General features: G+C 42.3%; 1 protein-coding gene across 1 annotated transcript in view; it reads right to left on the reverse strand.

Annotated features, from left to right (window-relative positions):
* Window positions 1-18677, reverse strand: part of LOC126145105 (lysozyme-like) — a 120711-nt gene that overhangs the window by 28080 nt on the left and 73954 nt on the right. The window contains exon 3 of the mRNA XM_049915533.1: window positions 11674-11747. Within this exon, the coding sequence (XP_049771490.1) occupies window positions 11674-11747 (74 nt within the window). The remainder of the gene's footprint in view (window positions 1-11673; window positions 11748-18677) is intronic.

An 18677-nucleotide genomic window follows, 5' to 3' on the forward strand; every position in this document is an offset into this window, starting at 1 on the left:
AGGAGTGCTAGTTCTGCAAGGTTCGCAGGAGAGCTTCTGTAAAGTTTGGAAGGTAGGAGACGAGGTACTGGCAGAAGTAAAGCTGTGAGTACCGGGCGTGAGTCGTGCTTCGGTAGCTCAGTTGGTAGAGCACTTGCCCGCGAAAGGCAAAGGTCCCGAGTTCGAGTCTCGGTCGGGCACACAGTTTTAATCTGCCAGGAAGTTTCAGATAATGGCTTTTTCGTTTTGTTACTACTTAAGGCCGTTTGGTCTGTTACAAATGTGGTGACTGCACCAGTTTTGGGCATCGCGTTTACGCTAACAAGTGATATTTGAATACTTCCATTTTATCTGCAAAAGAAGTTCCGCCTCCTGGCCCCGATGGGCCATCCGGGACCGACCGACCGCCGTGTCACGGTCTGCCAGTGGCGTCATTGGATGCAGAGTGGAGGGGCGTTGTCGGCTTTCTCCCAACTAGGAGCCGCTACTACACGGACAGGTAGTTCCTCGACTGGCATCACGACGCTGAGTGCACCAGTTACTGTCTTTTCACAGAGGAAACATCCCTGGCAGTGCCGGAAATCGAAACTGAATCCTCCGCATAGCAACCAGGCACGCTAATCACTACGCTGCAGAGGCGGACCCAATATATTTGAGGCAAGGAAATTTAAAAAAGACCCATTATCAGTGATTTCCACACAGGACATAGGAGATATTAATATCGAATACATAACAGAAGTGAAAATAAAATTAAAGCTAAAAACGTGATATCGTTGATTATTTCGATATTTTGACAGCATAAAACGGTAAAAAAATCGATATTTTCGATACTTAAATACGTTGTTGTCTTCTATAACCGTCGTCATGATCTGTACGTAGGAATTATCTGCTTTGTATGACACGTTGGATTGGGTTGTTTGGGGGAGCAGACCAGACAGCGAGGTCATCGGTCTCATTTGATTAGGGAAGGAGGGGGAAGAAAGTCGCCCATGCCCTTTCAAAGGAACCATCCCGGCATTTGCCTGGAGCGATTTAGGGAAATCACGGAAAACCTAAATCAGCATGGCCGAACGCGGGATTTAACCGTCGTCCTCCCGAATGCGTGTCCAGTATGCTAGCCACTGCGCCACCTCGCTCGGTATGACACGTTACTGAATCAAATTTCTATTTGAATTAATTTTTCTGCTATTTCCTGCAACTCTAACTGCTTCACTACGAAGGAGTCAGAGCAGTTGAGTCGTGAACGAAATTATAGAACGGAGGAATGAACATGAATTACCATATTATATGGTATTAACAGCTTTATTTTAACGCTTTAGGGCAAGCTGCATTAAGATCTGTACTGACGGCCTTGAGAAACAAGGCAACGGTTCAGCCTATGGTAATACAATGAAGAACATATGCATCAGTACTACACTTTCCATTAACAGCGCCACACACGAGGGACGGATCGCAACGATCCATCACAAGCGATGCCGCTGCAGTGGGTAGCTCGCCTCTATCTGCCACACGTGAGCGAATTACCATGTCATTTCAAACACAAACAGAATGTGCAAAGAAGTTAGGCTACGGAAAATGAAGTGCTATTGGTAGCAGCAGTGACAGTTGATTTCCTTATTCCCACGAATACTCGCAAAAAATAAAGTAACAAGAACAATTGTAATTTGTTAAACTTGGTCTGAAACGCTATCCTTGTGAACTGTAGGTTACTTTACAGAATATATACCCTCAGAACAAAAGAAACGACGCACCACTAAGGAATTATTCGAATGAGATGGAAATCGGGGCATGCGAGAGCGATGTAAATGATAATTTCAAATAATTGATAGACTTAATCAAGAGAAATAGCTTCAACAAACAGAGCAAGTTAATAACGCATTGTTCCACCTCTGGCCCTAATGCAAGCAGTTATTCGGCTTGGCACTGATCGGCAGACCAGGTTTGCTGGATGTCCTCCTCAGGAATATCGTGCCAAATTTCCTCTTATAGGCGCGTTACATCATCAGAATCCCGAGCTGGGTGGGGCTTCATGCCCAAAATAATTCAAACGTTCTCACTTGGAGAGAAATCCGGCCATCGTGCTGGCCAAGGCAGGGTTTGGCAAGCACGAAAACAAGCAGCAGGCACTCTCGCCGTGTGCGGGCGGTCGTTTGTCTTGCTGGGCCTGAATCGCATAGACTGTAGAAGAAACGTCTTCAGTGATGAGTCCCGCTTCGAACAGAGTCCCGTATCGTATCGTTTCGTAGAATAAACATGCGTTGTATGTCTAAGTGCTAACGTTTTTGAGGAAAAGTGACGAATAGATTGGAAAAATCTCTCAAAAAGTATGACGAAATGTTTTTAAGAAACGTGGGTTTCATGGTAATAGATTTTCGAATAAAGGGGAACATTGTGTTCATCATGTGGCGTGTGAAGTTACAGACAATGAAATACAGGCAAACTCGTCTGTATCTAGAGAAACATCCATTAGTGCTTCGAAGATTAAAATAAAACGTTGTGATACACAGTTTTCTCAAAACGGAAGTGATGTAAATGGTAGGTTAGGTTATATTCTCGTAAATTTACACATCTTAACAAGGGTGTTAGGTGAATATGTGTGTTTTAAAATATGTCGAGGTCCAGTTAGTTTACATGAAGATAGTGAGGTATCAAATGGCTTAGCCAGGAAACTCATTAATTGTAACAGTTGTAAACATACTCATTCATGTGCATCTTCAGGTTTTGGCGGCGCAAAGACTGTTCCATTAAGTTTCGGGTGTGCAGCCGCAAGAAATCTAATATTTCGGCTGTATAACGTTCATCCATCTTCAGAGTGAGCCGCAAGACTGCCGCTCCAGTTTTTTTTTTTTTTTTTTTCCTTTATTGAGTTTCGATTCCCCCTAAAGGGGGCGGGCTGGCAGCAGCTTATTACGCCGCTCTTCAGCCTACAGAATTTGTTTTAAAAAGATGAAAATAATAAAAAATAATAATAACAGTTGGCGATAAAATCGGTGACTTAAAGGTAAAATGGCAGAAAATTCTGCAGCTTAAAACATAAAACACAGGGTGGATGATGCTAATAAAATACACAGGAAGCAGGAAAATAATAGACAGACAATTAAAAACACGGCGACAGTCTGGGTTCTGTTCGCAAGACATATAAAAAGCACACCCAGTGACAGCATGATTTCTGTTCGCAACAGTGTGGAAGGACGCACAACACTGAACACTCACTTAAACACTGCACTAAAAGTTGGCACAAATATGACATACCACACCCGAGAGGAGGTGGGGGGAAACTGGGCAGATGACGGGAAAAAGGGGGGGGGGAGGAGAGGAAAAGTGAAGGGGGAGGGGGAGCCAATGGAAGAGGAGGATCCATAAGAGGGGTGGGGGTGCTGAGCAGACGTGCCAGGGAGTGGGGAAGGCAGAGGAGGGGAGTACAAAAGGACTCGGGAAGGGGGGGGGGGGGAGCCGCCAGAGACGTTGGTGGGCGGCAGAGACGTGCATAATGCGCGAGTTGTATCTCTGACTCCGCAGTTGATCTGTGTTGGCATATCGATATATCATTGTGAGCTGCACTGTGACGTCGTCTTTGTGAGTTGATTACAGCAAGTGCCGGATTCCATGATTTATCAAGATTGAAACCACTATCTCTATTAATTAAATTCGTCGTCAAGCGAATTTCAAACGCCTCCTTCACTATCTATCACTGTCTCTGCCGCCGACCAACGTCTCTGGCGCGTTTGCATCTGTGGCCGCATGCGCAGTCGCGCGGTACACGAGTATAAAGAGACGAAGCGAGCACTGGAGCGGCCTGCCCCCCCCAAATTCTATCAGTCCCTCCAGATCCTTGAGCGTCATGCACTCCGCCTCGCCTTCCGTATCCGCCTCTCGTCCCCCACGCGGATCCTCTATGATCTCATTCCTTTCCCCCATCTGCTCCTCTTCCTCGAACATATCCGCATCCTCTACACCTCCCGCCGTCTTGAACCCCCTCACCCCCTGGTTGCTCCTCTCCTCTCCCATCCTCGCCCCCTACCCCGTCTTCACCGTTGTGTCCCCCCTACCCTCCATCTCTACACCCTCCATCTCCTTTCCCAAGGTGGCTTCCGTCAACTCCCCCTCCCGGATGATGCCCTCTCTCCCTTCATTTATCCTTCCTATCAACTCTGATCCTCCCTCCCCCTCCTTTCCTCTGTCCTTTCCCTGGGCTCCCTCTTCCCCCCCCCTTCCGTCCTGTTTCCTCCCCACTACACCTCTCCCTACCTCCCTTCTCCCCCCCCAGTCCTTTTGTATTCCCCTCCTCTGCCTACCACCCTCCCTGTCGCGTCTGCCCCCCACCCCTCTTATGGGTCCTCATCCTCCATCAGCTCCTTTCCCGGTTCCCCCCCCCCCTTCGCTTTTACTCTCCTTTCCCCCCCTTTTTGTTTTCCCATCTCCTGTCCAGTTTCCCCCCACCTGCTCTCGACTGTGGTGTCACCTTTGCCGCCTTTTTCGTGCTGTGTTCTAGTGACTATTCAGTGTTGTGTTGCGAACAGAAACCATGCTGTCGCTGGGTGTGCATTTTATATACTTTGCGAACAGAATCCAGACTGTCGCCGTGTTTTTTTTAATTGTCTATTGTTTCCCCTGTCTGCTCCGTATGTATTTTTATTCGCTTCATCATCACTCTGTTGTTTGTTTTAATTTCCCCATTTTCTTTTCACCTTGTTACTCACTAAGTCCCCGATTTTATCGCCTGTTTTTTATTATTATTTATTCTCCTGCTCTTTGTCAGAAACTCTGTAGGCTGCAGAGCGGCGTCCTAAGCTGCTGCCAGCCCGCCCCCTTCGGGGGGAATTGAAATTCAATAAAGGGAAAAAAAAAAAAAAACTGGAGCGGCAGTCTTGCGGCTCACTCTGAAGATGGCTGAACGTTATACAGCCGAAATATTAGAAGAAAAGGAGATTTCTTGCGGCTGCACACCCGAAACTTAATGGAACATACTCATTCATTTTGGAATTCTGTTAAGTGTAAGGATAAATGTTAGGTGGTTTTATGGATTGAGAGCTATTAGCAAAGGATACACTGCAGCAGAAACAATATGTGCCCAGATGAATATGCCACGCCCATCTTTTAAAATCGCCAAGTATGCAGAGTCTATTGGAGCTGCTGTGGAAACTTGCACGTGATTCAATGAAAGGTGCTGCAAACGAAGCTGTTGAAATAAATCATGGTATGACTGACATACCAGTAGCTTTTGATGGCACTTGGCAGAAGTGTGACTACAGTTCTAAGAGTTCTTTTGCTACGGTGACTAGTGAGGATACTGGAAAGGTAATAAATTTCCACATTTTAAAGAAACATTGTTATAAGTGTAAATCAGGGAATAAAGAAAGGCATATCTGTGACACAAATTATGAAGGGACAAGTGGTGGTATGGAGGCCTCTGCAGCTATTGAAATGTTTAGTCGACCTGTGAACGAAAGGCGAGTGTTACACTAAGTTCTTAGGTGATGGAGACTCAAAAGCATGTAACAGTGTAGTAGCTGCTCAGCCTTATGGTGAGAAGATTATCATAAAACTGGGATGTGTTGGTCATGTCCAGAAGAGGATAGGCATCATGTTGAGGAAGTTGGAAAGAAGTTTGAGAACCAAGAAACTTTCTTATGGTAAAACTATAAGAGGCAGGCTGACAGACAAAATGATTGATAAACTACAGCAGTATCATGGGATGGCGATTAGAAATAATACTGAGGATTTGTTCAAAATGAAGCAGGCTGTATGGGCTACCTTCTTCCACAGAAGGTCAACTGATGAAAAACCAGTACACCACCTATGCCCTCCTGGACTTGATTAATGGTGCAATTATCGCAATGCACAGTACTCAAACAGTTCATACAGCCATAAACATTCCATCCCAGCAGCAGTCATGGATATCATAAAAACTATTTACAGAGACCTGGAAAATCCCGCATTACTGGAGAAGTGTCTGCATGGTCAGACTCAAAATCCCAATGAATCCATCAATAATCTTATATGGACTCGCTTACCAAAAAATGTTTTTGTTGGAATTAAAACACTAAAGTGGGGGGGGGGGTCCTTGATGCTGTTATTACTTATAATGATGGCAACATTGGTAGGGTGGAAGTGCTACAACATATGGGAATCAATCCTGGAGCAAACTGCATCAGATAACTTTAACGGATGGACAAGGTTCGCATTGATGAAGCAGACTATGCAGAACAGTTGGCCACTAAGGAGTCCAGAAAGAAGAAAAGAAGAAGAAAAAACTTGGAAAAAGATCAAGAAAATGATATAAAGTATAGCAAAGGGTGCTTCTGAATGACTAAAAATAAAGCATATATTAATTGAGTTACAGTCTTTTGAAACTTTAGAAGCCATTCGTGAAAATTTACATTTTCTGTTGCATTTTTCCCTCAATCTCAGAAACCACTTAGAGTAGAGTATTCAAATTTTCAGGGAGTAATAACATACACATCCTGAGTCTACTGAACTAAAATAACAACAATGTTATGCATAATTAAACTTATTTAGGATAACGTACAAAAAGTACACAAAATTTTAACCGTGTAATTAAAAAATTTTATTTCCGAAAGCAGTGGCTGAAATTCAATTATTATAGTTCAGTAGACTCAGAACATACAGTTTAAAGTCCTGTGAAAGTTTCATGTCAATGGCTACAGTGGTTCCTGAAACACAGGGAAGCCAAGTCACTAAATTTAACATTGTCGGGATAGGGAGTTCCAACTCCCCTTAAAGCTGGTTCATGAAACGTTAGTAGGCTTTCTCGGGTTAATTTGCGTCTGTCTTCAAGCGTCCATCAGTTTGGTTTTTCCAGCATCTCCGTAACATTCTCTGTTGAGTCATACAAACCTGTGCCGCCCTTCTTTGTATCCTATCAAGTACCCCCCAATCTGTTTGGCAAGTACGGGTCCCACAAACTTCAGCAGTATACTAGGCTTGGTCACTCAAGTGTTCTGTTTACTATCTCCTTTGTAAAATGTTCGCATTTCCTTAATAACCTGCCAGGGAACCGAATTCTGCCACCACTTCACCCGCAACTAAGCCTATGATCATTCCGTTTCCTATCCCTACAAACTGCTACGCCCAGTTATCTGTATGAGCTGACCGATTCCAGCAGTGACTTCCTGATAATATAGTCCTAACCTAGTTAAATGCACAATTTTACATTCTGGAGCATTTAAAGGAAGTTGGCGAAGTTGCAATCTTTGCACCACTTAGAAATTCTATCAAGTCCCAACTGAATAATTATGCAGCTTTTCTCAGACACTACCTCATTATAAACACCCGTATCCTCTGACAGAAGTCTGATTACTACTAATGTTGTCTTCAAAATCATTAATATAAAGCAAGAACAGCACGAATCCCATCATCCTTCCCCGGGGCACACATGAACCTACTTCGATAACTACTTTCGATAATAAGACTGGGAGGGGTACTGAGTCAAATGCTTTACGGAAATCGAGGAACATTCCATCAATCTGACTGCCACGAATACTGATTTTCAGGATGTCGTGTGAGAAAAGTGCGGGTTGGGTTTCACATGATCGATCTTTTCGGTATCGATACAGGTTGGCTAGGACGAAGTCATTCTGTTCGAGATACATCGTTCTTGTTTCAGTATCTGCTCACAGGTAGTTAGAGTGTGTGCAGATGACCGTTGAAACGCTACCGCAACATCCGGCCGGACGTCCTCGTTTAATAAGCGCCCTTGACCAGAATTTCCCACCCTGCGGTCTACTTTTATTGGCTTGATTAGATACAGCGATCCTTTCCCTCCTCTAAAGCCTAACTATTCTCTTTTCTGTTTGACAGAACACCAAACAGTGAGTGAGAAATGCGAAAACTATTCATAAGCTAACCTCCGATTATTAACTAAAAATGCAAATAATATAAGTAAAATATTCTATATATAATCTGCACTTTCATGTTCAGTTACTTGTCCACGTAGTCGCTAACCAAATTCAAACATTTGTCGTACCGTGACACAGGTCTCTCGATCCATTCGCCAAAGAATGGTGCCGCCTGGCGCTTCAGTCAGTCGCCGACAGCATCCAAAAAGTCATCGTCGGTCGTGGAGTTCTGAGTGGCCAGCGAGGCTATCTTGGAAAAGAGACGGAAGCCGCTCAGTTGCCAAGTACAGACTGTTGGAACGATGTTGAAAAATCTGCCAGGCAAACAGTCTGAGTTTTTCTTCGGTCAGTTCTCATCATGGGATCGCGCCTTGTCGTGGAGAAGAATGTTTAACTCGGTTATCATCCCGTTAGTTTTGGACGGACCTTCTGAGTTTCACAAGAGTCTCACAATAAACCTGTGATGTCAGAGTAGTCTCATGCCTTACCCTCATCAATGAATTTTCAAAATTCTTCTGCGATCCTAAAGATATATAACCATTTTTTTGCGACTTGGCTAAGTATGGTTGAAGTTCTTCGGATTACTGGAAGAATGAGGGTGTATTTACTGTTTGGACGTTCCTCAGTTCCAGGGTTCACATAATGTACCCACGTCTCATCCCCAGTCACAATTATGTTTGGAAATTCCTCCCGTCTTCGTGGTACGACTGGAAGAATGGCAAGGCCGAGCTCGCTCTTTGAACATCGGTTAGACATTTTGATACCCACCATGCACATAACTTCTTGTAACGTAACCTCTTTGTGATAATGTTAAAGAAGGTTGCCTTTGAAATCTGAGAAACGTCTTTAGAAAGTTTGCAAATCGTTAACCGACAACTTGCATGCACAATTTCCTCAGCATGTTTCATAATTCAGCAGTCATGTACGAATGGCTTTCTTAACCACTTTCATCATGCACATCTGTGCGACAGGCCTTTAATTTTCTGTGCCACTCCCTCAGAACATCACTCATAACGCCATCCCCATACACACGATACAATCGAGATAATGAATATCGACTGCACTGACACTTTCTGCTTGTAGGAAGAGAATGACAACCTCGTAGCTGATTGCCCTAACTTTCTTTGCTTCAGTAAAAATTACCTCAAAATTGCTAACGTCAAAGTTATTTTTAATCTCTAAATCTCGGTAACAGATTGATGCACCTCGTAGAAGGATCGCGTTTATAGAATGGCTCAAATGGCTTTGAGTACTATGGGACTTAACAGCTGAGGTCATCAGTCCCCCAGACTTAGAACTACTTAAACCTAACTAACCTAAGGACATCACACACATCCATGCCCGAGGCAGCATTCGAACCTGCGACCGTTTAAGGAATACTCTTAGTAATAAGGCATAATTTTTCTCAAAGTACACATCAAATTACGAAAGTTACTAATCTATACTTACTTTTTGTGAAAATCTATTACATATGATCAGTTTGGCTTTAGCTAGAGTAAACGCATCAGAGAGGCAGTCCTGACGCAGCTGTCGATAATGGCAGCAAGAGTAGAAAAATTTTAAGACACGTTCATAGGATTTGTCGTTCTAGAGAAAGCGTTCGACAAAGTCAAATGGTGCAAGATGTTCGCAGTTATCAGAAGTATAGGGGTAAGCTTCAGGGAAAGACGGGTAATACATAAAATTTACTAGAAGCAACAGGTAACAACAGGAGTGGAAGACTAAGAACGAAGTGATCAGATTAATAATGGTGTAAGACAGGGATGTAGTCTTTCTCCCCTACTGTTCGATCTGCACATCGAAGAACCAATAATTGAATTAAAAGAAAGGCTCAGAAGTGGAATTAAAATTCAAGGTGAAAGGATATCAATGTTACGATTCGCTGATGACATTCCTGAGAGAAAGTGAAGAAGGGTTAAAGAATTATAGGATGTGTTGTATGGAAAGAATAGTAATCAGTACACAATGTGGATTGATAGTAAATCGAAGAAGATTAAAGTAAAGAGAAGCAGCAGAAATGAGCATACCGAGCAACTTATCAGAATTGCTGATAACGAAGTAGATTAAGTTAAGTAATGCTACTATTTACCCAGCAAAATAACCCATAACGGGACCTAGAACGCACACCAGCAGTGGCAAGGAGGATCATCCTAGCCAAGAGAAGTCTACTAGTATCAAACATAGGCCATTTGTACTTTTGGAACAAATCATTGTATGATAGTGAAACGCTAGCTGTGGGGAAACAGGAACACAATCGAACCATTTGAGGTATGGTGCTAGAGGAGACAGTCAAAAATTACGTGAACTGATAAGGTAAGAAATGAAGAGGTTCCCCGCAGAATGGTCGAGGAAAGGAATATATGGAAACCACTGACAAGAAGAAGGGTCAGGGGGATAGCACAAATGCTAAGACATCACGAAATAACTTTCATTGTACTAGAGGAAGCCGTTGGGAGTAAAAACTGTAGAGGAAGGCAGAGACTGGCCATGCATCCAGCAAGTAATGGAGGACGTAAGTTGCAAGTGCTACTCTGATATGACAAGATTGGCACAGGAGAGGAATTCGAGGCGTCCGCATCGACCAGTCAGAAGACTGATGACTCAAGATGACGATAATAATGATAATAATAATAAACAATTTATACTGTGAAATTAGAAAAATATCGTAAACAGAAAGCACGATACCAAGAAAATTGTGGCAGATGCTAAAACAGATCAGTAGGAACTCAGTTTACATGGCTAGCATTTCCATAGCTTTACGCTGAAAGGTATGTAGCATGTGTTCTGTTCATGACGCAGCACTTACCTGGGTGCTAAAAATGTGTGTGTTATTCACGCCACATTATTTTCGACACATTCAACATCAATGAGAGTTTCCTCGCTCTGAATCTGTTGAGCAAACTACGTTTATGTCCTAGTGTATCAAAATAGGAACCTATTTTAGAAAGAAATTTCAAGCATACTTCAATCCCGATTACACATATGTGCAGTACAAACTATTACTTTCTCGCTCTCCCCAGTACCGACATAAATTCAAATTTAAAAATGTTTTTTTGAGAGTGTTCATCCCTATTTCTTCTGTTGTACTGCGATTTTATTCATTAGGCAATAGATGCTGAGATCTTTTCTATAATAACCAATCTTGAGATATTCTTTTGTTATACATATTTCTACTGTTCTAAGGTGTCCCATGCCTAATCACAACGTCCTTTTGCCGTTGTTTGTAGTCCTTAATTCGATTCCAAATAGCGCCGCAGAAACTGTTGCTGTTTTGTAAAACTGCATTACCGTTTGGTTTAGCCTTTTGTGCCTTCAGATCTGTGTAACCTTCTGCAAATATTTCTCGAAAGTCATGCGCCAACTATATAGCTATTCAGAACTGTGATGATTTTTTTCGCGAAATTCTGCCAAACAATTCTAATCTTTTTACAGGAAACTCGAAAACTGTAGCATATCTATCAAGAACTGTGAAAAAACGTTTGCTCCTCAGAAGTCGGGAGCCAGCTTCACCACACTGCCGGCCGCGGTGGCCGTGCGGTTCTAGGCGCTGCAGTCCGGAACCGCGGGACTGCTACGGTCGCAAGTTCGAATCCTGCCTCGGGCATGGATGTGTGTGATGTCCTTAGGTTAGTTAGGTTCAAGTAGTTCTAAGTTCTAGGGGACTGATGACCTAAGATGTTAAGTCCCATAGTGCTCAGAGCCATTTGAACCATTTTTTTTTCACCACACTGGCCCGATGCCTTATATGTAGCACGAAATTGGTACCTGGCGCGGCCCAGCCGATGTCGGTCAAATGAAACAGTCAACGCAGCTTCGGATTCTGCTGCAGCCTTACCTTGCGATACCGCTCCATGTAGTGGTGCGCCGTTCGTAAGGCGCAGAACGGATCCGTTGCACATCGCTCGAAAGCTGAAACAATAGCAACACACCACCATCAATTTGTTATGCGTGTAATTCAGCCTACACTAGAAAACAGACAAATCCAGCAGAATGTTACGAAAATCTCCCAAAGCTGTTTAAACTACCTAACAGTTATCATAAATGAACGTAATTATGTGTAGCGGCACTTTTATATCAACTCTTAGATAAAGAACTCTTCCATACTTGAACTGCGTACGAATCTGGATCCATCTGTCCATATATCAATACATATTTACAAAAATCATTGTATATATGTACGTTATGCGTCTCCGACTCCAAGGGATCGATTTCAGCCGTACTTAGTTCACACATCACTTAGTCCGGTATTACACTGCCAAACATCTTTCACAAACAAAAGTGATCAAATACTCATCATATTTCTTTTCTTTGAAAGGGTGCAAAAAGGGATATTACACTGTCTTCAAATATTTCGTCATCTTTCCTTCAAAATGGCCGAAGAAGACTTTTTTTATGTTCTGCAGTTGCGTGTACTACAACTGCGTTTTGCTTGCCTTAGAAACAGGAGCGTAAAAAAAGTATACGTACTTGGGTGAAGTCCTAAGTTTCACTGAGACCTAATACAAGCGTTCAAAAAAACTTTTTGACGGAGCTGCAAGTCGAGAAAATGAAGTCGTATGAAAATTATTTGCGAATGGACGAGGGTTGATTTCAATAAATGCTCAGGAAAGTGGCACATAATACGTTGGAAAACACTCACCTCGGAAATGTTATATCCATGTTCATAAATAGTACATTGAACATATTGTAAAATACGGAGTGACTCAAAGTGAAAGAACATACATCAGTTTCTTATTGCAGAGAAACTACGAAAGATAGAAACACACTGCGCGTGTCACTGCACTGAAGAAGGCCCAAAGTTTTATGTTGGCACACACACTATACCGTACACTCAACACCAACACCATGCGTTGCTAGACGAACATCGAATCTGTAGTCCATCTCATTCCGCAGACGGATCAACGGGTCCTTGTTTACTGAATCGACAATTTCAACAAGTCGACTTTCAGCTCTTTAAGAGGAGCTGCCATAGGTGGGATAAAGACTGTCTTTTATGTACCACACAGGAAAATAGCTGTGACGTCCGGTGACCTTGGAGGCCAAAAGCTGTGAACAATATCTTGCTGTTTACCTCTTCCAGTCCAACGTTGTGTGGATGTTGAGAACGCCGTACCTCATGGTCAATGTGAGCAGTCATGCGTAAAAATGAAATCAATGGAATCTTCGTGAAACTGAGGAAACAACCACTTTTGTAGCATGTCCAGGTATGACATTCCTGTCATAGTCGCCTTCGCAGAAAAGGAAGGTCCATAAACTTTGTGTACAGAAACGGCACCAAACACATTCAGTTCCGGTGAGTCATGTTCGACGACGCCGTCAGCACTTTGTGATCATCAAATTCTTACATTATGGCGGTTTACTTTACCGGGAAGATACAATGTCGATTCGCCTGAAAAGATGAGTCGTTTGGAAAACGTATCCTCGCCACATCCTGGAGAACTGAAATGAAAAATTTCGTACCTTCTGTTGTTTTCTCCGGAATGCAATTGCTGCAGTAACTGCAACTTGAAGGGCTTCATAAGAAGGTGTTTTAGAACACTACGCACCGTCATTTGAAGAATTTGAAGTTCCTGGCCTGGCCATCTTGTGGACTTCCTGGGGTTCTTTGTAAACGCATCTCTGATACGCTCGACGTTCCTATCAGACGTACGTGGCCGACCAGTGCTTTTTCCCTTTGAATATGCAACCAGCTTCCAAGAATTTTGTCTACCAGCCACATGAGCTGTTTCTCGCTGAATCGACGGTGATATGCGTGTTACACTTTAACAGTTGATTGACTTCGAGCAGATTCCAACAGACTGTGTAGCCGTAATGTTGCTACAAACACACAATAGCTCAGCTGTGTCAAAACTTCGAACGTTCCTCTATACAGTGAAATGCGTAATGTGTTTTTATCTGGAATCTGCTCTTTCTTTTTGAATCACGCGGTAGCTTACGTGTACGGCAATCAACATTAGATTTCTAAAGCTCTTTGTTTACGTTCATCAATTTATGGTTAGTACTGCAGATGTATTAATTAACTTTTAGCTAGCTAAATGGACGTTAGCTGCCGGAGGACAAATAAATAAGAACATTTAACCAAGGAGATCAGGTTTCTCCTTGCAGTAAACAGAAGACTATAGTTTTCTTTGATCAGATATAAGGCGAGGCGTTGGTTTTGATCAAAGAAATTTGACAAAAGGCAACGTTTAACAGAAGTTCTGTATTACGCTACGTCAAAGATATTGGACAAACCAATTTTGGCAACGAAATTTGATAGTGCAATAGGGGTCTTACTGAAAAGAACGATGGGAGGTGGAGGGGGGTGGAGGTGAAGGAGTAAGTACCAACTATCTCCCATAGGGGTAGGGGTGGAATAGGTCAGAAGCGATTTCAACCAAATTTCAAACATACAGGACTCATTATTTGTATATTTTTTGTTCTTCGCATAAGTATTTCCGTCGGGTAATATTCCTACCACCCTCCGGTGCGGGTGAGAAATCATGTAAAAATATGTAACCGCTTGAGATGGCGCAGATATCAGCACACTGGACTTGCATTCGGGAGAACGAGGGTTCACATCCGCATTCGGCCATCCGGATATGGGTTTCCTGTGTTTTTTCCTAAATCGCTCCATTCAGGTGCCGGTAGGCTTCCTTTGAAATGGCTGATTTCCCTTCCTGTCCTTGAAACATTCCGAGAAGATGTTCTGCCTTTGATGACCTTTAAGTCGATGGGACGCTAAACTTTAATATTCCTTCCTTTCTTTTTAGTACTGAACACATTGTTTTATAGGTGGCTAGGCAGACTGAAAACAATCCCTATGACGTTTCACCACTATGGGAATGGTGAGCGAGGTGTAAAGACATTTCAGAATATTTCTGTTATGCCTGAAGCAATTTCTGCCAGACATGGCGCACCTACCACTCGTTATCTAGAAAAATTTACTGTGACATTAAGACACCTCTTGCACCTCTGTGTCAAGAAGTGGTGGCGAAAAGAGATTACATAAAAACAGATGTATGTATAACAACTGAATGTAATGACTTATTACTGACCATAACGAATGAAATAAAACAACTAAATATTTATATAGGCTCCGTGAAGCTGTACCCTTACGATGTTACTCTGAAAGCGAATACCCAAGGAAATACACGTATGCATGTTGCATCTGCATGGTTTCTCAAGTCATCCACCAAACTTCTGTTACGCTGTTGTCTCGCTCTCTGTTATTCCTTACAAGGGAAACTCAGCATCGCAGCCCTCTCAGATTTAGTGGTAAGATAGCCCAGTGGACAGCCCGTCAGAAACTGAACGCAGATCAAGCATGAAAACAGGAAGAAGGTGTGTACTGGACAGTGGGAGAAAAAAGCAAAATAGAAACTGAACAGCCCAATAAGAAGTGCAATACAGAGCAGCCGGGAAGAGAAATTGCGTCGCGGTTAAGCGGTTACAGAGTTGGACTGCCAAACGGGCGAGCCGTATTCAAACTTCTCCCTTACTACTTTTTTTTATTACTCAAATTTGTGTCTGTTTTAGTGTAACGTCCGTTTGCAACAACGAGATGTAAGGTGTAATGACAGTTGATTATGTACAACTACTCTATTAGCAACGGAAAGGAAGTGGCTTTCGAATGAGAACCGCAAATGTTTGGTGACAAGGCGACAAGTCAACCGAAGCCTCCACAGGAAAAAACGCCTGGTATGTCATACACGGCGTTAGTGACAGTACGTCTGTCATACGATAGGAACCCCTTATCGACCCACCTACTTTGTACTATTGGTGAGTGAGGTAGTCCTCCTTGCCAGAATTAGGTGTTCGTATGAATGCGAATGATGAAAACATAATAGTTTGTCATGTAAGCTGCAACAAATGAGCGCAACATTTCACAATCACACAGTTTCTCTGTCCCAAAACGAGATTTTCACTCTGCAGCAGAGTGTGCGCTGATAAACTTCCTGGCAGATTACAACTGTGTGCCGGACCGAGACTCGAACTCGGGACCTTTGCCTTTAGCGGGCAAGTGCTCTACCAACTGAGCTACCCAAGCACGACTCACGCCCCGTCCTCACAGCTTCACTTCTGTCAGTATCTCGTCTCCTACCTTCCTAACTTTACAGAAGCTCTCCTGCGAACCTTGCAGAACTAGCACTCCTGAAAGAAAGGATATTGCGGAGACATGGCTTAGCCACAGCCTGGGGGATGGAAAGCTTCTGTAAAGTCTGGAAGGTGGGAGACGAGATACTGGCAGAAGTGAAGCTGTGAGGACGGGGCATGAGTCCTGCTTGGGTAGCTCAGTTGGTAGAGCACTTGCCCGCGAAAGGCAAGGTCCCGACTTAGAGTCTCAGTCCGGCACACAGTTTTAATCTGCCAGGAAGTTTCATTTTCTCTGTGCTCTGTCAAAACATGTTTTTCACGTTTTTGAAGTTGCGTTCGGTTTTAGAATTGTTGAATTGAATTCTCTTGTTGTAACATAGTTCACACCCGTTTATTTGTTGTTTCCATTTCTGTGAAACGTCTGTGCGGTAACTCGCCTGCTCTCACTATTCATCACATTTACTTGCGACGGTAATGTATTCTTACCACATGACTCATATTGTATAACCAATGTGTAGTATGACAACTGCCAAGACTACAGAAAGCGAGCAAACATTTCAATTAATGGACGGACATTTCATAACGTTGTGAAAATAAAAATAAAAAAATGAATGGCACGTGGGACTTTTGAGCACAGCTCGCCTGCTTGGCATTCGAACACCAGGACCGCCTACCCACGGCCCCGTTACTGTTTTGTGCTGCTCTTTATTGCACCCCTTGTTTCTACTTTGCTTTTTGTTCACAGTTCAGTACACCTTTTTCGTATTTTCATGCTTAATCTGTGTTTAGTTTTTGATGGGTTATCCACTGGGTCATCTTACCACTAAATCTGAGGGGGATGCGATGGGGAGTTTCCTTTGTTAGAACAGACGAAGCGCTTTCATGACCCAATCGCCTGCCTGCTTCCAGTTCATTTTTATCAGAGTCATTATTACTTCCTACGGTCCACATTTTTCCATGATGCGTTCATTTATTTCTCTATCTCTTCTAACACTTCGCATCAGCCGTCTCTCAATTACTATGTCTCATTCACAAAATTAGTAACACATTGTAAATCATTAACATCAGACACACGGGAAACCTTGTTTCAAAATATGCTTAGCATAACAAAAGTATTCGAGGCTATGTTAATGATCGTGTTTCTTCTCCTGTCTGTCCAGTCGTTTTCATCCCGCAGCGCGCTTAATTTAAACCTCTCATCTAATATTATTTTTCTCACTAACATCGATCGCATAGAGCAAAACAGAAAGTATCATTGTATCTTGAAACATCCGCATATCAAGACGCGAATATCTGTTACGCACGAGAGTGCCGCCATTTTGTGTACATTGATTAAAGATAATAAAGTAGATTATATTCTGGTGAGCATTGCCAAAAGCTATGGTTTTATAGTTTGATACTCTTGACGTTTACTACTACGGGAAATTTGTGTTACAGTGTACAATTTTTTATTGGTTCCAATGAGCCAGAAAAAAGCTGATGCACAAAGAGAAAACATTCTAATATGCTATCGCTTTCTAAAGAAACTATAATCATCATTAATAGATTTTCAATAAGTTTCATTTCTATAAGGAAATTGGGAAATAAGCAAAAGTTATGATTCATAATAAATAATCTAAAAACAAAAATATGTAAGATTTGTGTAGTTACTCTACTTTTACTACACTGAATCAGTTTAAATGTATAAAAAGTGCACTGAAATTTAACTTCAAATATCACTAACATGCGATTCCACACTATTCCTCACCACCTAGGGTAACTATCCCCAGTCTTTGGGGGCATTGTGCACTTGAGAAGGGAGGATTATATCAAGCACACGTGAATGAAAGTACTCCCCAAATTGTCTGCCAGCTTCTGTTAGGAGGTTATAGTATTGAAATGTATTTGAACAGTAGATTGGGATGTGTAATTTCCTTCACTTTTACATTTCAATACTTTTTAGAATGTTCGTTATCACAGTGTTTGGAGATGTCTTCTACGGCACATGCAGCATGATCCCAAGCAGAATACCAAACGCACCCGCACCACAATTCTTATACTTTACCTATTTCTCCACGGATGTAACATAACTCCTTAAGTTGTTTGCTACATGTAGGTAGTAATCTCAGGGTGCCAATTAATAGCTTATTGATATGACTATCATCTTAAATGCTGGTAACATCTGATACCTCCAATGGCTCTGGTGTTTCCTCCTTACTTCTGGTACCCTTTTTCTTTTCTTTTGGCTATTCAAGAAAACACCCACGTACAATTTTCTCCTTGTTTTTCTACCACATCTATTGTTTCTTTTCATTCCTTACTTTTTCCCCCCATTTCGCCTTGTTTTTGGATGGAGTGTGCATCTGTTCTTCAGCACACAGTCCGCCCCTGCGCACTAACGCGACCGTATTCTGTATGTCAAACTGTTATATTTACGAATCAAATCCATTCAATGATACAAAGAATCACAGGTGTTAATAACATGTTCATATAATAGTGAAACAGTACTTTATATATACAGAGTGTCTCACCTAACTCTGCCACCTCAAATATCTCTGGAACAACAATAGATATTCAAAAACGGTTTTCACCAGCATGAACTTACGGCTTAGGAAACCAAATACTGTAAGAAATTTTAAAACGTAAAAAAATACTATTTTCAACACAGACTTTTGTATTTTTAAAAGCACAGTCCCTATTATTTCGTATGCAATCAAAAATCACAAAAATAATGGCGTTGGTTGCATCGCAATACGTCAATTACATCCCGAGAAATTGCGAAGC

This window comes from Schistocerca cancellata, chromosome 2, assembly GCF_023864275.1.
Source record: "Schistocerca cancellata isolate TAMUIC-IGC-003103 chromosome 2, iqSchCanc2.1, whole genome shotgun sequence".
NCBI lineage: Eukaryota > Metazoa > Arthropoda > Insecta > Orthoptera > Acrididae > Schistocerca > Schistocerca cancellata.